The sequence below is a fragment of the Schistocerca cancellata genome, chromosome 3 (genome assembly GCF_023864275.1).
Source record: "Schistocerca cancellata isolate TAMUIC-IGC-003103 chromosome 3, iqSchCanc2.1, whole genome shotgun sequence".
Taxonomy (NCBI): Eukaryota; Metazoa; Arthropoda; class Insecta; order Orthoptera; family Acrididae; genus Schistocerca; species Schistocerca cancellata.
Genome location: NC_064628.1, coordinates 355,140,773 through 355,167,607, shown reverse-complemented (window position 1 = coordinate 355,167,607; position 26,835 = coordinate 355,140,773). Strand labels below are relative to the sequence as shown.

General features: G+C 42.4%; 1 protein-coding gene across 1 annotated transcript in view; it reads right to left on the bottom strand.

The window, feature by feature from the left end:
- The window catches only part of LOC126176304 (uncharacterized), a 122,285-nt gene that overhangs the window by 82,266 nt on the left and 13,184 nt on the right, over positions 1-26,835 (bottom strand). Inside the window, exon 2 of the mRNA XM_049923455.1 lies at positions 20,590-21,018. Coding sequence (XP_049779412.1) covers positions 20,590-21,018 — 429 coding nt within the window. The remainder of the gene's footprint in view (positions 1-20,589; positions 21,019-26,835) is intronic.

The following is a 26,835-nucleotide window of genomic DNA, read 5'->3' as shown; positions in this document are numbered from 1 at the left end:
GTATACGACTGTACATACGCCGAAAACAAATATTACACGCCGCCGTACGAACACGAGTTTTTATAACGTAACCTCCATTTGCACCATCACTGTTAAGACATTTAAAGCCTTCAAGTTTTCTTGACCTTAGTGCAACACAGCTTGTAAAACAACGTAACACATGAAAGCATGGAAGTATTCTAAAGATAAATTGGGTGTATCCAAAACCGGTAACGATGCTTTTTAAATAAGGTGATCCAAAACCAAACTGTGGCTGTTTGTCACTGTATGTTAGAAATACTCTGTAGGCTTTATACTCTTATTTCTTGTCAACTGGCGTGACTTCTCTTCTTGTATCAAAACAAACATCATAGTTAGTTGATGAATTGCGGCAAGGTTGAGGAAAGTGACAATCCATCAACGTTCATAGAATTTCAACTTTACTCGTAAAATGGCACTGTGCAGGCGATTAGTAATTTTCTCTGCAGAACACTAGAAGTCATGTTTTGCTTTTATCGCTGACACGTTTCAAGATAACGTTCTCTGCCGATAAAGGTACAGACAGTGTTTCACTTTTTGAGTGTATGTTCCGCAACTGCTGTCACTGTTCGTTGTGTAATTTCAGTGCAGTGTCTCGGCAGGGCATCTACGTCATACGGTGCTAAGTTCGCTTTCAGACACGCACTAATGATAGACGCAAGCAGGACTGCTTGTAAAATCCTCACAATGGACAACCAGGAATTTATTTTCCCCCTAATACACAGGTCATATCTGTTTCGACAAGCTTCACTGCTTCGTTGACATTTCTGTCACCACAGATAGCACACTCAGTTGAGAAAGACGGCCAAAGCAGTCTCCTCCCCCCTCCCTCCCCCTTCCCAAGCGGCTCGTCAACAGTTAATACGGTAAGTAATTGTTGTAGAATAGGACTTAATCTCTGAAACTCAGTATCGCTGCATCATCAACTGGTCAATTAAAGTACTGAAATAATGACGTATCTGTATCCACATTCACCGAACACAGTAATAGATAAATTAAGAGAATAAATTTAAAGCTTGAAACACTTGCAGGGATGACATAGTTGAACGGAATGACAAGTCCCTGAAATTCAACAATAACAGCGTGTTATTTTACGAAGTACTGAAGCGTGACGGCCCCAGGCACACTGGACTTATCTTTTTTACAGTGATTTTACAGTGAAATAGGCATTGATTTAATTCTGGAATAAACTATTGAATCATCAGTGAAATCTAACCAGTTTGCCGGCCGCTGTGGCCCAGAGGTTCTAGGCGCTTCAGTCCGGAAGCACGCGGCTGCTACGGTCGCAGGTTCGAATCCTGCCTCGGACATGGATGTGTGTGATGTCCTTAGGTTAGTTAGGTTTACGTAGTTCTAAGTCTAGGGGACTGATGACCTCAGATGTTAAGTCCCATAGTGCTAAGACCCATTTGAACCATCTAACCAGTTTCCCAGCGGTTTCCAGGAAAATTAACCAGGTTGGAGGTACCCACTACTTCCAATATCACTCCAGTTAAGTAGTTAAGTAGTGACATATGTAATTATTATTATGAAAAGAAATGAAGGGTAAAAGTGAAGGGAGGCGAATGGGCTTATACACAATTTTCAAATGTTGACTTCTGTCGCATTATTACTTGGCCGCAGCCTTGATGTGATACAATTAATTGACGTACCTTAATGTGAATGGGTTAAGATATGTAGAGACGTTTATAGCATCTTAAAGCACAGTGATAACCTACTATAAACGTGTCGGGACAATTTTACGACGCACAGGTAGGGATGCAAGATAGTTATACGAGAAAACCTTGGACGTCCTTCGCCTGTGGTATACGAAACGTTAATACGTGGTGCGATGCCTCGCATGGAAATACTTGTGAACAAAAAAATTTGGTAAAAGAACGATCGACAGTGACTATATGTGATACACTTCTCTGCGCCTCGTCCTTCAATGAAATCAATACCTGTCATCTAAATGACCGCGTGTTGCTCTCACTGGTCAAGCAAACTAGTAAATTATTTTTTGACCCAGCACCGAAATAAAGTTTTAAACAATTACTGCTGTATATGGTTCGTATTTTCTACGAAAATATGACTTTTTCACAGGTATTCATTTTAAGTAAAAATGAAATGCAAAGAACAAATGTTGAGGTAAGAGCTGCACGTTAAGATATCACAAAAACGTTTAGATTTTCATATGATTTCGCAGTCTCAGAAGACCTGGAAATTTAGAAACTGATACACAGGTCTATATATTAGCGTGTGTTGCGCCGTTTTCGAGTTAATTAACACTGAAGTTAGCCAGTTGTGTATATTTTAATCTTCTGACGTGCTATGTATGTTTCTGGTGGGCCGCTTGAAATTCAAGCGAATTCAAGAGGCCCGCCAGAAACAGATATCATCTCAGAAGATTAAAATTCAAACCTGTCCATTCACTAAAAACAACTAAAGAATTAATGTAGTAGTATTTTAGTTTACATAGTTTGGATATTGTGATAGCCTTCGTTGGGAGCACTGACCTCTAATGCGGCACAGATCGTGACTGTAAAATAGCCAAGAGAGGAGGAGATGGCAAGGTATTTAAGCATGGTGTCCGAGAAGAGCGTTAATTCCACGGGAATAGACAGTGATGCAAGGAGCCTTCTTCAATAACATCTGAGGGGAAAGCTTGTTATGGAAGGTAAGAATATAAAGAACAGAAGGAGCGGACAGATTAGGTACCTATATAGATATATATAGATATTAGTATCTCATAATAAATATTGATATATCATGGAAAGAAAAATACCATGAGAGAATAAAGTAAATAAGTTCTAAAATAAATTACTCCGAAATGAAAAAATCTAAAAGAATGAGGGACAAATGGGGAAACGAAACTCTATGATGAGAAAAATTAGTTCAAGGAATGCAGACGAGAATGACAATGGAAGAAGAAAGTAAGAAGAACGGAGAAGAGGCTACTATGAACACTTAAGCATACCTAAGGCCGTCGGCACACGGACCGTGCATCCGAGCGTTGAGCGTGCCAAGTTTCTGCGTCATAACGTGGAATAGCACGCTCGGGAGTCTTTCCGAACGTGCAGGGCAATATCTGGCATGTCAGATATTCTGAGCGTGCGTCTGAGCGTTGACCAATGAGATGGCACAACGCCACCTACGTCACAAGCACGCCGTCTCTCTTCAGTATAGAGTTGTGAGGCGTCATATTGGCACTGATTTCAAGCATATATGTATATATGCCGTTTCTGAGCCCTAGCAAATTGAGAATCACTGGAAAACCCGTTGTTAACTATGTGATTCGTTCCAATAAAATAATGAGAAACGTCATATTCGTGGCAAAAGAATTATTGTTAACTTGCGTATTATGAGAGTAGGCTATTTGAAGGCAGCGACACACAGAAGATCTACCCAAAACGTATTGTTCTTGGTACAGTTTATTATAATTAAATTTCATTTAGTAACATATCTACGATTAAGGTTTTCAGCAAGGGGTAAGACAATATGATTCGTCACAAATAGCGTGATGTTGGTTTAGCGTAACGAGTAGCGACACTGTCCTGTGAAGTTTAACTAGATAGGGCAGTGGTTCGCATTTGGACCCTTTCGAATTTTTTTTCCTAACATTCGCGTTTTTATAAGGTTCTGATACTTTATTATTAGTTTAATATAAGCATATACTATAATATTTGATGTTATGTAAATAGAAGTTCACCTTTTTTTGAGGGGTGACTTTGTTCGATTGGCTTAATCTACAGGACAGCTTGCGCTACTTGTATAAAGATACTTTGCTCCTTTTCCTTTTACGCTTCGTAATTCACATGTTACAAAGATTCTGCTACTGCGTAGGAACAGTGATCAAGTAAGACTGACCTTGAGGTTTTCCTAAAACGTGGGAATGATGAAATAATGTTTATCTTATGTGGAGAAGTATTCCAAAATTTGTAGCGCACTGTTTGTAATAGAACTTTTATGAGCCTGTGTCCTTATTGATTGGACAGCGCACTTCTTTTCGTGGACGATGGAGGAAATATGCGTTTTAATAGAGCTAGCGTGGGAAATTTAAGCGCGCCCGTTGAGTAACCAGTATGATTACGAACTAGAAGCATCCCTCAACTGCCGCTGGAGCGCGTTGCGATCGCGTACACCACGTTGGGGCCCACGTAACGTATGCACAAGTCGCGTCGTTCATGAGCGTTCAGCAGCACGTTTAACTTGGCACGCTCAACGTTAACGTTCGACAGCACGGTCCGTGTGCCGACAGCTTTAGTCTAGAACACGTACGGGAGTTTGCTTCTCGCTGATGCGCTGCCAGCACCTTTACTGCAACGGAAACGCTGCGCAGGCCTCGCCGTTTGTCTCTTAAGAGCATTTCTCCTGCCTGCAAACATCTCAGATGGTGCAACTTTGTTCATGTTTGCACAGTGGAAATGTGCAAAGAGCACCCAATGTTCACTGGCGGGGGTCCGCCTGCACAGTGAGCGAAAGTGTTCCCACTACGCTCTTGTTCCTCCTGCTGCTGCTCTTTGGCGCTCGTCGCCCCGTCCACCTTTCACCGCACCTCTGCTCTTGAAGAACTCGCACGCTTGATGTCGCAACCGCGAAATCGCAACTACACAGCTCTCCCGCGGGATTATCCACAACACTGCACTGCCCACACAGTAACCGGACGGAGGCGTGTTGTTCGTTCCCTCTTCTCTTCAATTCGGGAAAAGTAGTTTTTAAAGAAAGCCTGCAAAGAGCAGAATAATTTAAAATATCTCTGCATTTTATATTCTTATAAGAACAGTGATTACAATAAGAACGTATCAACAGAGCTAAAAAGAAATAAGTTGTCGTCTTTCACAGCACAGTAGCTTCAGCTACTGTTTTACTATTGTAAGACGTGTATATTTCTATTGTCAAACCACAATTTATGAAAGATGTTTAGATTTTATTAATAGGATTAAGTAGGAATAATTAATATTTGTCATTTTGGAAATAATTGTGGTAGCAGGGAATGTCTGCACCAAAGTATTGTTGGCAGGAGAGACCGCACATTGATATAATTTTAAAAAGGGCGGGAGAGACCGCGTATAGATACATTTTAAGAAAAGAGCGGGAAAGACCGCGCATTGATACATTTTGTAATGGTAGCAGGGATTGTCTGCACCAGAAAGCATTGTTGGCGGGAGAGGCCGCACTTCAGCATTCGTAGGAAGTCAGTAGTAAGCGAGATGTGAAGAGAGTCGGTAGCAGGTCTGAAGCGAGAGGTTGAGAGGAGCGGAGTGTCTGCCAGCCACCAAGCTATGATTTACAAGAGATTATAAACGGATGTACAGAGACGTCAGCTAACTATTATCATAAGAGGAGCTAGAATTTTTTTTTTTTTTTTTTTTTTTTTGAGAAACTCCAGAATACTGAAGGTACGTTTGCGCAATGCTAGTTGTAAGATTTTTGCAAAAAGTAAGTCCCATTTGAACGTTTGTAAAATCATTCCATTACCAGCAGTAAATATTTGAAGAAATGTTTTCAGAATATAATTAATTTTTGCCAGCAATGTTGCATTACTGATTATAATCCATCCGAAAAACCATCAACGTAAAACTTTGCAAAACTTTGCTGTTGTCAAGAAAAAGTTTAACTGTGAATTACGTAACTTCGGTCAAATTAATTAAAGAATAACGTCAGCTTTGGTAATAAATACAGCCACTTATTATGACAGCCCAACAGCATCTAATAGAGTATAGTAAAACAGAGTAAGTATATTCATGTCGCAGTTCTATGTAGCAGTCAGATGGCGATCCAGTAACAGTAAAAAAGGCAAGGAACAGTTTTGGGTTATTGCAGGTAACGACTGGGGGTCACGACGACGACACATTCTATGTTTCGTCGAAATAATGAGCAAATCACTTTTAATAAGCAGTATTTAAATTTCTATGCGAAGACAGCACTTATTATTATTATTCAGGAAGAGAATTAATTTCAAAGGGAGGATTTCATTTGTTATTATTAAGCAAGTTAGAAATCCTAAGGGAAGGTTGCGTAACAAAAGAGATATAGAGGAGACGGGAAGGTTTCACTACATCATGAATCATCTGTGTCAACAACATTACTTTAAAACTGCCTTACTCATTAACAGTCAGTGGGTATAATTTATTTACGTGCATCCATATTGGCCACGTGGTTAGAGGCGCCATGTCACGGACTGCGCAGCCCCTCCCGCCGCAAGTTCGAGTCCTCCCTCGGGCATGGGTGTGTGTGTTTGTCCTTAGGATAAGTTAGTTTAAGTCGTGTGTCAGTCTACGGGCCGATGACCTCTGCAGTTTGGTCTCTTAAGAACTCACACATATTTGAACATTTTTTGCATCCATATTATAATTATACCATTCGAATCGTGAATGATTGATTCATAACAACTTATTTTAAACATATTTCTCCAAAGTTCGCGACGTGCTGTTCTTTATCTTTTTCTTTAACTATATTATGCAAAAACACTGAACTGCGTTTAAGTGATATTATTAACCGTACGAAAAAGTTGAAACAAGATTATAGGTTTCCATGGCCGCAAGGTGAATGTCGGAGTGCTTGCCTAGTAAATTTCTAGAGAGGAAAATGAAGATCCTTTATATTATATTATTTTCCTACAACAACAAAACAAAGTAGCATTTTGACCGAATAGGACTAATAAGAAATGCCCTCAAACAAACCGCTCCTTTTGTTCCATGTATATTTTTATCCCCTCTTGTTTTCCGTAAATTAATTTTTACTTCTCTTCCGCTCACAGGTGAAGTGTGTGTAAGGCAAGTCTTTATAAACGATTCGGCGAACTGTTGCGTGTATTTTAATCTTCGATTTCTCAATGGAAGCGAAGTATGTGATAATAAAAGACGTTCTTAGAGCCCGCCATGAAAAACATGTTGTTCGAAATTTCTAATTTCGTTTTCGTAAAATGGTAGCTATTCGAAAGAACGACAGTTCAGATTTGCAGCACCTCAGTTACGCTCACGCCAGTAACACGAATCCGTAACCATTCATACTGCCTTACTTCGTATTTGTTTAAAGTCCCAAGATTGTCCAACATGACTAACAGATACTTCACATACGCAATATACAGCCCCTGCAAGTGCGCTGTAGGCGGTATCTCTCGTATACAAACTAATTTCCTGTTACCTTATCAATAAGTCGAGGCCCATAATTAGTATTGCCCATTACAACAGATGTTTCATTTCGTATTCGTCTTTCACAGTATGGAATCCATCGCTCAGCGTTGATTTAGGTTATACGCCTAAGGATGTCTTTGCTGAAAACATTAACTACCCTAACGGAAGTCTCAAACACCCGTAGACCGTATAATCAATGTATTTTTTCTTTTGTTTTCACTGTTTCTGTACTATAGAAACAAAAAGAACGGCTGTGGTGGGAAATTAAAGATGTAGTTTTTAAAGGAAATTCGCTTTTGTCCATTTAGGAAATTCACAAAAAATCTTAAAAGTGGTTAACGGCACGGAGACTGGATCCTGTTTCTCCCAAATGTTGGTCCAATGCCTTAACCATTGCCAAGACTGACCGTTTTCCAGAATTATGTATTCGAAGCGGAAACTTAGAACCGAAGCAAAATTCATATAAAGATATGCAATTTCAAACTGCTCAGAGACCTACCTACCAACCATTCCTACAAGTGTACGTGCCTGTTCCACAGGTTAACGCAATCAAACTACCAAATCGCTCACAGAGATATTGATACTGAATCCTTGTTTAATTGTCATTTGACAATTCGGGAGACTGAATTAAACACTGTGCATGGCTCATGGCTCACAGCATCGTCTGTATCATCCGTAACCGATAAATCTGCGTATGGCATTAACTTTTATGGAACATCGACGTTATAAGGAGGTCGTACTGGGTCAAAAACAACTGTCCTAATTAACAACATATAAACAGAAGTCCAAGTAAATGCAGCTGAGATCAAGTCCAACGAATTTTGCTGAGAGTTATAGAAAATTTCGAGGCTCCTAGACAGGTAAATCACAACTGTAAGACAGATAGTCCCGATGGTGAATTAGCCTCAAACTGGTATAAGCGACATAATGCCCTGCAAATGTATGAGATTTATCTTCTCGTAACCCGGGGAGATAAATGTCTCAATAGGCAGAGATTACTTGAGAAGTGAACTTCCATTACGTTTCCTTGCTACAGAAACCATTTCTCACACGGTGTGCTTAATAACTGAGCTAATGAATCTAAAGACAATGACTGTCAAGTTTCTAACATTAATGGGCTCTCTGAACGATTCTAGCTTATAGTTAGATATCTTGCCATTCCTCGAACATTTCTTCTTCTTCATCCATAGATATGTGAATACCACCATGAGACATCATGTTCAGTGTAGAAGATTGCTTGCGAATGTCAATCAGAAAATACTGAATTTAAAGTAAGATTAGTTCAGAAGAAGAGAAATCAGACTAGATAAGCAGTACGGCCTCTGGGACAAGGACGCAGGAATGATATAAAGAAGTAAAAAAAAGCATTAATAGTCGAGTTTAACAGTTCATAGTCAAAACAGTGAATAACACCAGTTTACACCGAAACCTCAAAGGAAGAAAACGGCGCAGTATGAGAGTTAACTCTAGTAATTTCAGTGTCTGGAGAGCCATGCACAGTGTTCAATTCAGTCTCCCCATTAGTCGTAAGTACTCTTGTCGCAAGTGGTATTTGCATTTCAGCTCTGCATTGTTCCCAACGCAGACCCTCAATTAGTAAACATGAAAAAGACGTTGCCCGTGGCTCAGCAATGACTCACAGCAACCACAGGAACGCCGCTCACGCCGGATGAGTGGCCACTGCCAAGGACAACAGCCAGAAAATGGGCCCCGTGATTACAAGCCCAATAACACGGACGCCACAAGCAGTCACCCGTAACGCTTCAGATTCTGGTACATCCCATGTTGAAGATAGTCGCAGGAGAAAGATTGCATAGAGGGACCGAGGATCATTCAAACTAACCATTCATGCGAGACGATAACAAAATCACTACTTAGTATGTACTATTTTCTTGTAGGTTAACACTGCTCCCTAAAATAAAATCCTGTATCTCAGTAAGGAAGCCACTGTGTACATCATCTGTCAAGGTAGCGAGCGCGAGAGGCCAAGAATAGTGATAGCTAAGAACAAAAAATCTGTGACTATATTCTGACGCGTAATGTGAGAAACTGTCACAACGAGAGACTGAAATAATATCGGAAAGTGAAAGACGTAAGCTGATATTACTGTTGTTGTTGTTGTTGTTGATGTGGTCTTCAGTCGTGAGACTGGTTTGATGCAGCTCTCCATGCTCCTCTATCCTGTGCAAGCTTCTTCATCTCCCAGTACCTACTGCAGCCTACATCCTTCTGAATCTGCTTAGTATATTCATCTCTTGGTCTCCCTCTACGATTGTTACCCTCCACGCTGCCCTCCAATACTAAATTGGTGATCCCTTGATGCCTCAGAACATGTCCTATCAACCGATCCCTTCTTCTAGTCAAGTTGTGCCACAAACTCCTCCCCAATTCTATTCAATACCTCCTCATTAGTTATGTGATCTACCCATCTAATCTTCAGCATTCTTCTGTAGCAACACATTTCGAAAGCTTCTATTCTCTTCTTGTCCAAACTATTCATCGTCCATGTTTCACTTCCATACATGGCCACACTCCATACAAATACTTTCAGAAACGACTTCCTGACACTTAAATCAATACTCGATATTAACAAATTTCTCTTCTTCAGAAACGCTTTCCTTGCCATTGCCAGTCTAAATTTTATATCCTCTCTACTTCGACCATCATCGGTTATTTTCCTCCCCAGATAGCAAAACTCCTTTACTACTTTAAGTGTCTCATTAACTAATCTTATTCCCTCAGCATCACCCGACTTAATTCGACTACATTCCATTGTCCTCGTTTTGCTTTTGTTGATGTTCATCTTATACCCTCCTTTCAAGGCACTGTCCATTCCGTTCAACTGCTCTTCCAAGTCCTTTGCTGTCTCTGACAGAATTACAATGTCATCGGCAAACCTCAAAGTTTTTATTTCTTCTCCATGGATTTTAATACCTACTCCAAACTTTTCTTTTGTTTCCTTTACTGCTTGCTCAATATACACATTGAATAGCATCGGGGAGAGGCTACAACCCTATCTCACTCCCCAACCACTGCTTCCCTTTCATGCCCCTCGACTCTTGTAACTGCCATCTGGTTTCTGTACAACTTGTAAATAGCCTTTCGCTCCCTGTATTTTACCCCTGCCACCTCTAGTTACTATTGAGTTTATTTTCGCAGGAAGTTTCGAAGTGCATAATTCACGAACATTTTGGTAAACTTTCACTACAGGTCCACAATTTATTTAACTTTTGTCATGACGTTGTCGTGAGATGTTTGTGACAAGTAGTGGTCCTGGTTTCATATCGGAACGCACTCTAATGGAGCCGTAAGACTATGCCGTCCCGTGATTTGTGCTATCTTTGTTGTCTGTCACAAGGGAGAGATAGTTGAGCGTACATGCCTCAAGCGCCAACTAACCAAGCCCACCTCGATTCGCGGATCTACATCTACATGGATACTCTGCAAATCACATTTAACTGCCTGGAAGAGAGTTCATCGAACCACCTTCACAATCCTCTATTATTGCAATCTCGCACAGCGCGCGAAAAGAACGAATACATGTATCTTTCCGTACGAGCTCTGATTTCTCTTATTTTATCAAGGTGATCGTTTCTCCTTATGTAGTTAGGCGTCAACAAAATGTTTTCGCATTCAGAGGAGAAAGTTGGTGACTGGAATTTCGTGAGGACATTCCTCCGCAACGAAAAACGCCTTTGTTTTAATGATATCCATCCCAAATCCTGCGTAAATTCAGTTACACTCTCTGCCCTATTTCGTGATAATGCAAAACGTGCTGCCCTTCTTCGAACTTTTTCGATGTACTCCGTCAATCCTATCTGGTAAGGATCCCACACCGCGCAGCAGTGTTCTAAAAGAGGACGGAGAAACGTAGTGTAGGCAGTCTCTTTAGGTAGTTCTTTTGCATCTTTTCAATGTTTTGCCAATAAAACACAGTCTTTGGTTTGCCTTCCCCACAACATTTTCGGTGTGTTCTTTCCAGGTTAAGTTCTTCGTAATTATAATTCCTAGGTATTTAGTTGAATTTACGGCGTTTATATTTGACTGATTTATCGTATAACCGAAGTTAAACGGATTCCTTTCAGCACTCATGCGGATGACCTCACACTTCCGTTATTTATGGTCAATTGCCAATTTTCGCACCATACAGATATCTTTTGCAAATCGCCTTGCAATTAGTTTTGATCTTCTGAGGTCTTTACTACTCGTTAAGGTACAGCGCCATCTGCAAACAACCTAAGGCGGCTGCTCAGATTATCTCCTAAATCGTTTATATAGATAAGGAACAGCAAAGGGCCTTTAACACTACCTTGGGGAAAACTTCTGTTTTACTCGATGACTTAACGTCAGTTACTACGAACTGGAACTCTGACAGGAAATCAGGAATACAGTGACATAACTGAGACGATATTCCATAATCATGCAATTTCACTACAAGCCGCTTGTGTGGTAAAGTGTCAACAGGCTTCCGGAAATCCAGAAATACGGAATAAATTTGAAATCCCTTGTGAATAGCGCTCGACGCTTCGTCCGAGTGAAGAGCTGGTTGTGTTTCACAAGAGCAATGTTTTCGAAATCCGTGTTGACTGTGTGTCAATAGACCGTTTTCTTCGAGGTAATTCGTAATTTTCAAACACAATATATGTTCCAAAATCCTGCTGCATATCGACGTTAATGATACGGTCCCGTAATTTTGTGGATTACTCCTATTACCTTTCTTGAAGATCTCCAAGCAGTACTGAAGACTCAGTTGGCCAACAGTACTGGCTGTAGGAAGGAATGAAGTAAGGAATATTATGGTCTAACATCTCATTGAAATATAGGTCATTAGAGACGGCGCACAAGTTTCAAGCATGGGGAAGAAAATCGGATGTGTCATTCCAAAAACAAAAAAACCATCTAGGCATTTGCCTGGACCGATTTAGAAAAACCTAAATCTGGGTGGTGTGACATAATTTTATGTACATATAAATTTTCGGTGCCTACAGTGTCACGTCTTTCAGTGTCACACAAATTTTTATTTTTAAAGGGGATCAGTTAAGACTATTACCATGGGTTCGCCCCTCAAATTTCTCCCTCATATCACAAAATTGTCGCCTGATGTAGTACAAACTGAGAAAATAAATTCCTTTTAAAGCACAGTTTCGTATATAATTTATATTCAAAACCTTACACCTGTGTCACAGAAGAAATCCTACATCGAGAATACTTTACACAAGTTTAAGGGAAGAAATGGTTCCGATGATTATTACAGTATTTAAAGAACATCAAAATATGTACAGGCTGAAATGAATAAACGGTACGTGAGACTATGTTAATCAATTCAACTGTAAAAAGCTAAGGAGCATATTATTAGCAAAATGAGAAATATGCAAAAGTGAAATGCCAAAATGAGCACTTCTCAATTGGGAGTAAATCAAAACAATCAGAATGGGTGAAAGAGAGCACAATAACATGAGCCATAAACGAATAAGAGCTAAGCAACTAAGCAAATAAGAGAATAGGCAAAAATGAGATGCCAACAAAATGAGAGCTGGCCGAACTCTGTCGGCACTTATATACGGCTGCGCTCGTGGCGGCACCTCGCGGCCCGTACGCAACACGCGCGCGTGCGATCGCAATGCACTCTTAGCGCTCGAGGCGGCGTCTAGCGGCCCGTACGCAAGTTGTGCTATTGCTGTCGCAGGTCGGGGCATGGATTCGAACCGTCGTCCTCCCGAATGCGATCGCGTTGTGCTAATCACTGCGCCATCTCGCTCCTTAGTAATTTTAGTGCCTCCCTCCGTAGATTAACTCCAGTATTGTATGTCATTACTTGTAGCAGTCGATTGCAAAGTTTTGCGCCAAGCACTGATTATCTGCAGGTATTCCTGTATTTCGTCACCATTTTCTAATGGTATGACCTGAACGTGCCATCCACGAACAGCCCAGGTCATTTGTATCTATCTTGAACGATGATGTTCTTATTACACTATCTATTACACTACTATGGAGACGCTTCATTCGCTTCTGTTGATGTCTTCCAATGAATAAAGACTTACTGCTTTCTCTTTGCCAGGAAGTCTCTACTCCAATTACATACGTGACCTGACGGCCCCAGATTCCAAGCAACAACGCATCGGCAGAGGCAGACATTTCGTACACCCTTTCTAGGTCTTTTGAACTGCGCATCTAGACAGTTCTCTCTGCTGTCGTAATGGGTTCGCGTGAGCTGTAGTTAGGTTTGCAACGGTGCGAATGTCTCGGGCCAGAACCTCGCCGCTAACACTACAGCATACAGCGCTGCCAGAGGTCGGCCGCTCGTGATGAAATCACGGCGAGGAGTCCGACCGCTATCAGTGTTGCCACAGGCGCCGCGGCGGTCTACTCACGGCAGCCACGCCCCCTACTGTCTGGCTGCTACTGCGGATACGCACACCGCTCTGCAATGCCCGGGGCTTGCTACCTCCCTCTGTAGGAGCAGCATGTAAACACACTTCCGAGTCCGACACAGAGCAGCGTATTTGTACTGACAGTTTCATCTTCTAGAGAAACTTTTTTTCAATAAATTTGTATCACCTTAGATCTGGAACGTACGTCGAAGAAATGGTTCTTTGACACAGAGTAGCACGACGACTTGCATTACTGTGGAACTACTCGTAGTTTCATGGCGAGTTACTCAACGAGTCCTCCTCGATCCTTAACAGTGACTTTATGCTGCGACCAGCTGCAACAGAATCAGTTCATTGTCTCCGGACGAGCAATTTGCTACACACACGTTCATTGCACGCACTTCGCGGGAAAATGTCATGAAAGGGTCGTGTTGCGAAAATAAAGATACTCTACCTGCAAATTTGTGTTCATAGCAAATACGTTCAAAGCAGTGAGTCCATGCCCATCCTCAACAGATGGTTCCACCGCTCAGAACTCTTCTAAATAAAGCCGGGCACGAGCTCTGCTGATTTGTATCTTTCAACGTTGCGCAAGGACACGGAACACGTCTATAGTCACCTGATCCTTCACTGTCACTGAGTACATCGATTTCGATCAAACTTTTACAGTGGAAGGACACAGCGCAAGGTCGAAGAACCGTCTGAGACTAATAAGAGGAACAGGTGAGCTGTTACGGAACTCTGTCCTTAGCGATGCGAACTATCTAGATTCTCTTGTGCTAGTTGTGTGTCTCATAAGGTAATGGGGTTGAAATTCCCTCTCCTGCATTCCTGATTTAGCTATGTTCTGTCAGTTCACTGTGAAAGCATCAAGACCTATCATATAAGTTATTTCCTTTTATTTCATGGTTTTTTAGCTCCTTTTAAACCTTTCGTTCAGCCGTTCCTCCTTATTAGATTGGTCCGTGCATGCTCTTCGATCTGCTTAAGCATCTGTTTCTTAAAAAATGGCTCTGTACGTCTTCTAATCCACCTGCTTCAACTACAACTACGAGGCTACTTCATGTTCGACAGTAGCAGCTAATGTTTCCTCCTGTAGAAGATTTTCCTTATATTATCTGTTTATGTACAAGCTTTCAATTTCCGCATTCAGTGAGCTGAATACAATTTTTGCGCCTTGTCCCCAATACTCCATGCAGCGTCTCATGTGTTTCGACAAACAAACGCAACGTCAGCTCTTTTGATTTCATCCTCTACTAAACTCCTGTATGAAAAATGGTTCAAATGGCTCTGATCACTATGGGACTCAACTTCTGAGGTCGTTAGTCCCCTAGAACTTAGAACTAGTTAAACCTAACTGACCTAAGGACGTCACACACATTCATGCCCGAGGCAGGATTCGAACCTGTGACCGTAGCGGTCTCGCGGTTCCAGACTGCAGCGCCTAGAACCGCACGGCCACTTCGGCCGGCAAACTCATGTATGAACTTCGAATGATTATTATCTGTTCAGTCCGCGAATCATACGTCTCTCACATCGCAAACCTACCTGTGAAATAGTGCGGAACATACTTGGAACTACAGGTAATTGCAAAGATCTCCTCCTTAACCGTTTAGCTATCTTATTCAGCTCCTCCTGTTCTTCATTTGCGTGACAGTTGGTGATTGGTTCTATTCTAGCTACGTTACGAAAAACCACGTGCCATGCGTTCGTGTATGATTGAGGGAATAGACAGTTTTCGCGATGATTTAAGCAGGCTATACACATCCTAATTATTGAGATGCTTACGTGTAGACCACCCAATATGGAAAAAAAAGGTTGGTCACAGTGCGGCATTATTGTTGTCAAACCATCAGCAGTTCACAATATCGATGTCACCAGATGGACAGTTCATGAAGAACTCACACGTTTATCAATTGATGTGTACAAGTAACTGTAGCGAGTGACTTTATTTAGGTTTCCATTACGCTTGCGGAGGATTACACCATGATCAGGTGGTTTTTCTAAAACTAACCTCACGTAGGTGGTTTACGCCTTTTCCTCTTTCTCTTCTCTGGGTAATTTGTGGTACGTTTTGTGAGAAGAAGGGGAAAACGAAACTGTTTAGTACATACATAACTTTCACTATTACTTTTAGAAAAAAGTCAATACAGCACACTGCAAACAAAAATAACATCAGTTGTCACAGTCTTTCTGCATTACCCACGTCACATTTCTGAGTAGGAGCAATGTGATCACTGATAGGTATTTCTGTCGCTGTTTATGAATGCAACAAAATCAGCCACAAAACTATAAAGCTTGAGATGTATGTAATGATAGTTTCGTCACTATTCGCAGACGATGCCATAGACTGCAAAGAAAAAAAACCTTGCGTACAAAATACTCGTGGCACATTAATTTTAAATAAATCTGCCTGCTAAGGTAAATTTCGGTATTTGAATTTACACATAAGAACAGCACATTTACATGCGAAATGTAAGTCGTCGCTTGCCTCTTCTCCGCACGTCTCCCCATTTACACCCACGTGTGTGGAACATCTGTCTCTACTAGATTAAAGTCATCCATTACAGACGTTCTAGAACCAGCGATTGTATATCGTACACGAATACAACAAATTGCAATCAGTCGCTTTTTGACGTGGTGTCCCTGGGAATCATGATCACTGTAACTACAACGAAAGAAGAAGAAAGTGCAGCAATACCTCAAAAGGGATCGTAATTTTACACTGTAAATATACATATAAAGAATGGCAATACAAAAATAAAATATCTTGAAGTAATTCATACCTATTCCTGCAAAGCGCAGCTTGTCTGTAAAGTAAGGATTCACAGGAAACTACGGCAAACGTATAGACAAAGGAAATTTATGCTTAAAATAGGACTGGGTTCTTACTTTTAATGACACATTACTACCGTTTTTGATATGTCGAACTCTGTACGTTTTTATCAGTTACGTGGATTTCTTGATGACTTGTATTATACATCGAAACTGGTAATCCACACAGAACGTAGCAATTTATACTGTCCGACGCAGCCTAATATAAGAAACCAGAATACTAACATGACTTCGCGTGACAAAAACTAATGTTTAACACGTAAGTTTTCATGACCAAGGTTTATTGTTCGTATATTAATTCAGCATTCATCCTACAACAATATTATATGCCGGATCGGGCATTCAGTAAAGTAAGTCGTCTTTCCTTAAATTTGCAAGCCAGAGTAAATGATTCTACATTACTTATTTGGTTCTTTGCTTCTTTCAAACGATATTATCTTCGAAATCCCTTCAAGCTATTCTAATTGAAATTGTAAGGTATCTCTCTGCCTTACGAGTGGCTGCTAATGCCAAAAATAATTACGTGAACAAATTGAAAAAAGTTTATAATTTTATTACCATGCCGAAGGGGACCTCCACCTCGCCCGGCAGAGGTGTGATACTACCCAGACGGTATCATCTCTCACTGTCTTTCTTCAGGCATTTTTACAGCGTCTAATCTTCGGAGAAGAATGGTTCTGAGTCACTGGAACGGATATTTGCTTCTATTGTTCCCGAAGCACAGTGAATACGTCTTGCCACACTCCAGAGGTTCCGACACTGGACGATCTACGCGTGTGGCTGGAGAAACAATGGAGCAGTAAGTCTCAGGAAACCCGTGTAATGGACTGCATCTGCGCTTTGCCGCCTTAATGGGCTTCGGGAGCAGCTGCGACCAGTGCTGTTCGCGTCCTGCATCTTGGCGCTGTGGTTATGTCAAGCGATGTCCTTTCGGTCATTCCTGTCCATTCGTGCGAGCGGTTACCAAAACTATACTGGTGGGCCAAAACATGACCACCCGTTTAATAGCGTGTCGGTCCAGTTTTAGAACCCAATACAGCAGCGGTTCTGCCTGACGGGGATTCGACGGGTCTTTGGGAGATTTGGGGGAGGGTGTGGGGCACCACGTGTCTACGGGCGTGTCACGCTCCGTTCAACGCATTCTTAAAAGTGACCTCCATATGTACCCATCCAAGATGACCTGTGCACAGAAGCTCACCGAAGAATCACAAGCAGCACAGACTTCTGTTTGCTCAGTGGGCGGAGGATAGGGAAGAAACACTCAACAACGTTTGGTTTTGAGACGAGGCGCATTTTCATTTAGACGGCGTGGTTCACAAACAAAATGTACGCTTTTGGGCCACTGAAAACCCACAAGTGCTTCACAAACGACAACGTTATGCTCCGAGGATTACAGCGTGGGCAGCAATTTCCAGTCACGGACTTATTGGACCCTTTTTCTTGGAAGAAACTGAACAGTATGCTTGGCAATAGCTTCATTCCACAGCTTCATGCTACTGCCTTGCCCTTCAACACGCAGTGGTTCATGCAAGATGGAGCAAGGACTATCTAACTTCAGTAGTGGGTTACGGCTCGGGAGTCTGGGCGCACAGGCTCACGAGGGTCGTTCCCGCCATGACAGTGAGAAGGGTCCAGAGAAGCATGATTTTGATATCTGTGGGGGCGTACAGAACATCTCCGGGGGGAGCTCTGTTAGTCATAATGGGGCTCTGCCCGTTAGACATCAAGATACGTGAACAAGCGGCGTGGTACTGGGCCAAAAAGGGGAATATGGAGAAAATAAGAGAGATCGTGGGTGTGAGGGTGGAGGATAAGAGGGAAATAAGAAATAGAGGGGAGGAACTTTGGCAGAGGGCTTGCGAGGAAGAAGAAACTGGAAGAAGGACCTTCCAGTTTTTACCAGATGTAAAAGAGCGTGGGGGGCATGAAATATTTCGAACTTACACGAGGACTCATTCACATTCTCACTGGCCATGGACTCTATCCCACATATTTATGTCGGTTTGGGAAAAGGGCAACCCCCCGAGTGTAACTGTGGCGCGGCAGAGGGTACTCCCGACCACGTGGTTTTCGAGTGCCGTCTCTTCAATGATGTCGCGACAACACTCCGAGACAGACTTCCAAATTACGACACATACCAACTACTCAGACAAGAAGACACTTTGCACACTTTGAATGCATTGGCAGATGGGGTATCACGGAAAGTGTTAGCAGAATACCTAAGGGACTTAGAATAGGTATCAACTCGTAGATCAAAACGATCGATACCAGATCCCATTCCCATACCGCCTGTGCGTGGGCTGGCCGACTTCCATCACAGTTGGAATCCGCCACGTACAGGACTAGGGGGGGGGGGGGGGGGTCAACACCACCGATTACGACAAAAGCACCGGATACGACGTAGGTTAAGTTAGTTTTGTAGGACTTAGATTAGGACATTAATTCAGGAAACTGCAGCGATTACTTACCTTGGCCAGCCCAGTGCCAGGGGCATGCTCCTCGGGGTTAGCTCGTGGAGCCTGGCTATCCTAAGTAGGTTTGTACTCTACTGGCACATCTGTGACGCTGCAGGTAACTGTCATTTTAGATTATTTAAATAACAAGTAAGTTAGATCAAATTGCCCATTGTTGTAGAAAACTAAAAGTAACACATTGTAGTAGTTAACCTGTAGCTCACTAACATAACTGTAATAGTAAAAGCTGCAACGTAATCCAATTTATGTATCATTTTATGACCCCCCTAATCATCTTAGGAGGTGGGTTAACATTGTATAATTAGTATTGTTATTGAAATAAAGTTTTTTTTAATGGAGCAAGGCCACATACTGCAAACATTGTGCTGGAGTTTTTACACGAGCATTTCGACATGCGGATCATTTCACTCAGGTGTCCAGGTCGCTTCAATGACGGACAAAATTGGCCCCCCAATAGTCCAGACCTCAATCCATGTGACTTTCTTTGAGGGTACCTAAAGGAAAAAATTTTCCCGAAACGTCCACGTGATTTAATGGAGCTCAGAAGACTTATTCTTGCAGTGAAATTACGGAAGACATGTGCCGTAGGGTAATCACTAACTTCAGTGTTCGTTTAAAGGAAGTTAGGAAACGAAATGGTGGACATATTGAGCGTGTGCTGAGTTAGAACAAATCTCCACGGATGGCTCCTCATTGTAGTATATGTTCCTTTCAGATTGTGTTGACAAAGTTTATATTCAAAAACAAAATGGTAACTGTGGTGTGCGTACTGTAAGACCTTCGGTACACACACCATCAGACTATTTGACTTGTCGCTCTAACGGCCGGCACGGTAGCTCAGCGTGTTCGGTCAGAGGGTTACGTGCCCTCCGTAATAAAAAAACTGAGTCAATCGATCAACAACGAACATAAATGGATGTCTTACGACGTCCGCACCGACCGGATGCAACGAACAAAAGCGAACAAAATGAGATTACAAAAAACGAAGTAGGCGAGTGTCAGCAATATGTCTCGTGGTCTTATCATGACGTGTTTATCTTCTGCCGTTGGGTCAGACGATAGAAATGCCACTTGCACGCTTAGAGTAGCAGATTGACGGTGACCAACTTTAAACAGAACTTGATTAATTTTCACACACATTTACTAAAATAATAAAAAAGCATAGATATTACGTAACTTCATTCTGGATGCTGTTTACAACTGACAATCTGAAGTTCCTTTGGTCTTGGTACGTTAATCTTATTCTCACATATCTCTGATACTTGACAAAGTGTCTGTTCATTTATCTTCATGGCTATGTACAGGAATATGATAATCTTATTAGGCGCACACTAAAACTTGACTGTAGACTGGTACAGACAAATGCAGACTGACTAATCGGAGGTCTGTACACTCGTTATAATACCTCGCGCGTTCAGGTATCACTGCGCGAGTGTGATCCGCGAGGAGAAAAGGTTCTACGTTAGCAGCAATCTCATGGGCTGCGTTACATATTAATACGCGAATCGGCGGAAGCAGAATTTGGTCCGTCTCTAAGACAGCGCCATCTCGTAGTGCGGAGACGGACGAGCGCTGCGCCTGCACTGTTGTGCTTAGCTGGGCGCGCTCTAGTGGGAAAGTTGTGTACGCGCAGACTACGCGGAATTATGTACACAACAGTAACACATTTCGTGCGCCACCCTGTACTCCCGCGTCTCACACCAGCGACATCACCGGGCGGCATTCAATCTGGCGGTGGTCAGCGGCGATAGTGTTCTGGTCAATCAGCATACTTACGACGACGGGTGACACAGAGGTCGTGGCGATTTCTAGACACCACCGCCGGTCTTCTCGCCAGCACCGCGTGGTGCGTCGCCACGGAGAGGGCCGCGGCCTGTCGTGACGAGGAAGCGCCGACACAGAAGAGCGGGTGCGAGCAGCCGGTGCCCGGTGACGCGCTCGTCACTTCCCGTCCCGTTACGATCGGGTTCCGGCGCGCCGCTAACGGGACCCGCCCCGTGCGTCGTGGCAGCTGCGCCTGAGCTGAGCTGAGCTGAGCCGAGCGGCTCGCGCCCACTGCCCGCGGCCGGCAGCGCAGCGCAGTGGGTGACCATCGCCCGTGACTAACGCCGCCGCCTCGGGCTCGCGAGTCTACAAGCTGGCGGCTGCAGCCGAGCTGCGCCTCAAGGCTCGCAAAAACAGGACGCGCGGATGCTGGGTTCGGTCCTGTGACAGGGGGTGGGGGTTTCTCACTTTTTACCCTCCATTCCGCCCTCCTCTCCCGCAAGTATAGTCTGCCTGTAAACTCAAGAGCGAGCAGCGCATTTGGTTGGGGAAGTGGCCTTTCGCGGAAGAACGCTGCCACAGGCCTACAGGGGCACCCAAAATCTGTTGCCCGTTACCTGTCTAGCGGTGTAGATTGGCGTGCAGTGATGTACGTCGTTTCTGTTCGTATGATCTTACACGGTGTCCGGAATAGGACTCCCTGATTTCAAAATTAAATATCTCGAAAACAAAAATCGGTAGAGGAATTCAGTAAACGGTATGTTTATTGTGAAAGCTGTAAGAAGTTTATACAGCAGTTTGAAATAATAGTTACAAAAGCTGCTAACAGATGGCGCTGTAATCGCCATACGAAATGCCTAGTATAAATAGTGATCCGAAGCCCAGACCGATCAGTTCCACTATTGCAGGGCTTAACAACTGGCCGGTTTTGAGCGCGAGTACTCGCGTCTGCTCAGGCACGCGCTCGCGAGCAGGTGCAAGGTCGCGGAGTAGGGAGGGAGGGGAAATGCGCGCGCACGTTTGAATGTGATCTCGCGTTCTTAGCAGATTTAACTAGCCATCTGAATGCTTTGAACATTTCACTACAAGGTAAAGATCTGCTAATTACTCATTTCATAGATCGAATACGAGCTTTTAAAATGAAATTGACACTTTGGGTGAGTCAGCTGGAAACAGGAAACCTAGCTCATTTTCCTAAATTATCATCCATGCAAGATGTTCACAAAGACTGTGAACGTTATTCACATAGTTTAGTTGATCAGCGCTTTCAAGATCTGACAGCACTAGACAGTGATTTTGATCTGTTCTCTCCATATTCAGCGAATATTTAAGAGATTCGTCCTGAGCTGCAGCAATAAATTATTGACCTGCAGTGTGACAGAGAATACAGAGACAAATTTCAAAACAAGAAAAACATTTTGGAATTCTACAGACACTTCCCTCAGGATAGATTTCCTCGTTTGCACAAACTGGCGGCTACAATAATATCAATGTTCGGTTCCACGTATGTTTGTGAACAACTGTTCTCTGCAATGAAATGTAACAAGACGCGCCTCAGAAACGCATTGTCTGATCGAAATTTAAACTGCACGCTGCACAAGAACCATTACTCCGAACATAGACGCAATTGTAAAGGGCAAAAAGTACAAGATAACCGAGAATCCCACACTTCAGTGAGACCTTTTATTGTGTAACAGTTCACAAATTAATGCGAATGTAGAGGCATACACTAAGCTAATAAAATCATGTGGCATGTGTACATCCTCCTTTATTTGTTTCATTTGTCGCAGTAATAATTCGTGAGTGATATCCCGCAGGTGGCCGCGGGGCAGCTGTTGTGTGCCCCACGTGACTTTCCCCACTCTCCGCTCTGGTCCGGTAGTGGGGGTAGCGTGCTCGCGCTGCTCCGTGCTCGCGCCTTGCTGCTCACACGCGAGCACGCATGTTGTGAAGCCCTGCACTATTGAAACGTGAAAGGAGGTTAGCGTACCGAAGGAACAGATTAAAACCATGTACTCCATTGAACAACGCGTTTTTCTGGTGCTAGAGTACCACAGGTTAGAAGAGAGTCCTACCGCAACAAGGCGAAATTTTCAAGCACGATTTAATGTTCCAAAAGGACACGATGCGAAAACCGTTCGTACGCTCTTCGCAAAATTTCAACGAACAGGCAGCATAACTGATGATCTAGTGAGGCATGTTGGCCGCAAGCAAACCGCAGTTACGCCTCAAAATATCTCCACAGTTTCTGGAATTATTCAGCGAAATCCAATGTCATCCGTCCGTAGAATTGCATCTGAGACTGGTTTGGAGCGTTCCAGCACGCAGAAAATACTGAGAAAGAGCCTACACATGTTTCCATTCAAAATTCAAACGCACTAGGCCATACCCGTACGAGCTGTGCAACAAAGAGTTGCCTTTGCTAATCAGATGCTCACAATGATTGATAGTGAAGGATTTGATGTTGGTTGCATCTGGTTTACAGATGAAGCACACTTCCACCCGAATGGATACGTGAATAAGCAGAACTGGCGATTTTGGGGTTCCGAAAAGCCATATTGGTGCGAAGCGAAACCCCTGTATTCTCCTAAAGTTACTGCGTGGGCTGCAGTATGCAGCAGAGGCATTATTGGCCCTTTTTTCATTCGAGAAACGGTCACTGGTGCACGTTACGTTGCAATTTTGGAACAATTTGTCGCCACACAGCAAGCGTTAGAGGATCGACCAGGTACTGAATGGTTTATGCAAGATGGAGCCCGACCACATCGGACCGAACAAGTGTTTCGCTTTCTTGAGGAATACTTCAGGAATCGAGTCATTGCTTTGGAATATCCCAAATTTACTGGTGCAGGCATGGATTGGCCTCCATATTCGCCGGATTTGACTCCCTGTGACTTTTTTTTGTGGGGTGCAGTGAAAGACATTGTCTACCCGAAGCATCCCGCCACGCTGGACGAGCTTGAATCGTCGATCTCTGTGGCATGTGAATCCATTTCGGTTGAGACACTACGAAATGTGATGGCGAATTTCATTCTTAGTTTGCGCCAACCTCTGTAGTGCCAATGGTGAACATTTGGAAACATTGTAATGTGACTGTTTGCAAAGATTGTTTTCATACAATTATTTCACTTATGTATGCTGGTATGAGCTGTACAGCGTACAGCGCCATCTGTTAGCAGCTTTTGTAACTATTATTTAACCTGCTGTATAAACTTCTTACAGCTTTCACAATAAACATACTGTTTATTGCATTCCTCTATCGATCTTTGTTTTCGAGATATTTAATTTTGAAATCAAGGAGCCCTTTTCTGGACACCCTGTAGTTGCCAGTGTCAGTCAGTTAACTTTGTATACTTACTGATGTACTTCGATACCCGGAAGTGATGGATAATCGTCTAGCATTGCAAGAAAATGTGCAGAATACGAAGAAGAGGTATTTGGGGAGTAACGAGGGTTCGATCGTCTCTAATGTTATTACAGCGTGTATTAAAGAGGCGACCCAAAAAGAACTGTTGGCTAATATTACTAGCCCCTATAACAGGGCTGCAATTTATGCAAACGTCAGCCTCACCAAATACGATGCATAAGTAAGGAATGGAAAAATAAGCCGCATGGTTTACTGGAATCGCCACGAAGGAAAACTAATAATCTTGGGAGGAAACCCATCGTTATAGACAGTTTCAAAATCACGTAAAACCTTTGATGCTTATGAAACTCTAAATCTCTATCTCGGTCACTATTCACCTGATTCTAAGACATTTTGCTTAATAAATGTGCGCGATAGCTACTCTAAACAGTGCTGAAATTTCCTTCGAAACATGTGCACCGATTCTGGACTTCCAAGCAAAAAGCTTGAAATAGGAGGTGCGTTCACATATTAATTTTTATTTTTTGGTAAGAGCTTTATTTGTTAATCTACAGCACTGTTATGCTCTTCAAAATATTCCCCATTATATACTATACACTTATGCCAGTGCTTTTTCCAATTCCAGAAACACTTTAGGAACTGGTTCTTCGGGATAGTTTATAGGTCTCTTAACTGTGCATTTTAATCTCATCCATGCTTGTAAAAACCGCTGTCCTTTAAGGCCTGCTTTTAAATGTTTATACCACTTGTCTGCCCTTGGTTTACTCATAACAGGCTCACCAAAAGCAATATTACCACTTCTAAAAATTTCATACACTTTATTCCATTCTTATGATAAAATTTAATACAGATTTTCTAATTTATTTTTATACAAAACAAATAATCGTTGATGCTACCGAAACACATGTAACCTTTCTGACAGCTGACAACAGAGTAAATACCCATTATGCATAACATTGAACACATACTTTTGAGGCATTTTACGAAGACAGTGACAAAAAAGTAGTACCAATCGGACTAATACAACACACAAAATTATAAATTTCTGCTTACTTTTTAAACACTCTTTGTGTTGCAAGAATCGTTAAGCTTCAATGCAGTCCTTCAAAGAAACCGTCTACCTTTCAGTAGAAACACCAAATAAGAACAAGCCTTAAATTCTACAGACTGATTGCATTATATGGGGTTCGTTTTACGAATAGCAATAGAGGAACATAGATTCACATGAACAGGCATTTGGTTCTATGTTTGTAATAGAATCATGACTTCCATTCTTATGTTAATTTTATTTACTCTATAATGTTGTGTTTCGGAAGAAGCTATCGTTTTTTGTATTCCTTATGGTCTTAATGCATTTGTCTAAAAATAAACGCAGCCGAGACGTATCTGTACACGGCTTCGCCACAGATTTGAAGCGCGCGCCGCGGCAGGGCCGGTACTACATTGTGAAACAGTCTGTAGAAGTGCCTTCTGACGTAGCTGGGTTGGCAGAGTGGGGACTCGCTCGCTCGCTCTTCAGTTTACCGACAGACTATAATACAGGGTTATTCTAAATCGTGGACGTTTTCAAAAAATCGTATTATCTAAGTACAAATCCAAAATGAACAGTTTTTGGCGGGCTGTGATGGTTTCAGAAGCGGCCAGCAGAGTTCGCGCAGCATAGGGCCGTCTAGAGAGGCTGCATAGGGAGAGAGCGGCCAACCGGACGATACGGCAACCATTTTTCTGCCAAACTGCGGGCGGGACTTTTGAATGGCCAGTAGTGGAGTACACACTCACCGAATCAAAAGCACAAGACAATAGGGCGAAACCATTCGTTAAATGCCTTTCTTTACAGCTATAATATACACATAGTAGCCTACTACGTACAGCACAGGAAAATTTGATACAGTGGCTGTAAAAATTATTCGTTACTTGCATTTATTCTCTTTAAAGTGCGTTTACTAGACATATTGCAATGAAAGTAACGTAAATAAAAAAATATGTAGTGTATAGCATTTGTTTTGTATCGGAAGTGCATAACGCTAAAGATTTAACGTACCTGCATTACGTCAGATGAATGAAAGTCGTAAGCAGTAGTTTACTTGTGACATGCAAAAAGTGAGACGTATTAGTACTTCTTGTCACGTCTTCAAACTTTAGTAAACAACTGCTTACGACTTTAATACCTCTCGTAGATAAGAAACGAAAGAGATTACAAAACTCAGGTAATGTTAAAAGTAGGCTACTGTAATAACGACCAAATAAAACAAGAAAACTGCCGTATCCCTTGTACCCCACAGTAAGTAGGCCTATTAAAAACTGTCTTCAAGAGTACCTACAATTATTTACTACGAATAATGTTTCAGCAACCACGACAACTGCGGAAAACGTTCTTACAACCTGCCTGCGTCAACAGTCAGGCAATAATACTGAAACCAAAATAATGCCTAGTGTTCTGATTCGGAACGAAATAAAGTTTGACGCTATAAAGTCGAATGCGCATGGCAGAACAATTACAGGAACTTTGCGTTTCCAGCAAGGACTGTCAGATATTGGCTTCAGAAAAGCTTGTGATGCTACGAACTGTTAAAGAAAAATAAGAGCCTAAAAAACGATATACAACTAAATCGAACATGCATGCACAACGCATAACAAGTCACTCAATAATTAAAATACGTTTTAATCGTTTCCAAAAGTCCTCTGAACTTCAATTCAACTCAAAAGCACGGCGAACATAGGAAGCGCGAGAGATGTTTGGCAGAAAAATGGCGCCAAAGCTAATCAACCAATCACAGGCAACTTCGCCGATGGCCACTCTCTCTGTATACAGGCTCTCTAGGGCAGTCATTCCCTTTCACTGTCAGTTGTGAGTGAGATGGCGACATTGGAGCGCAAGGCTTTCTGCGTTC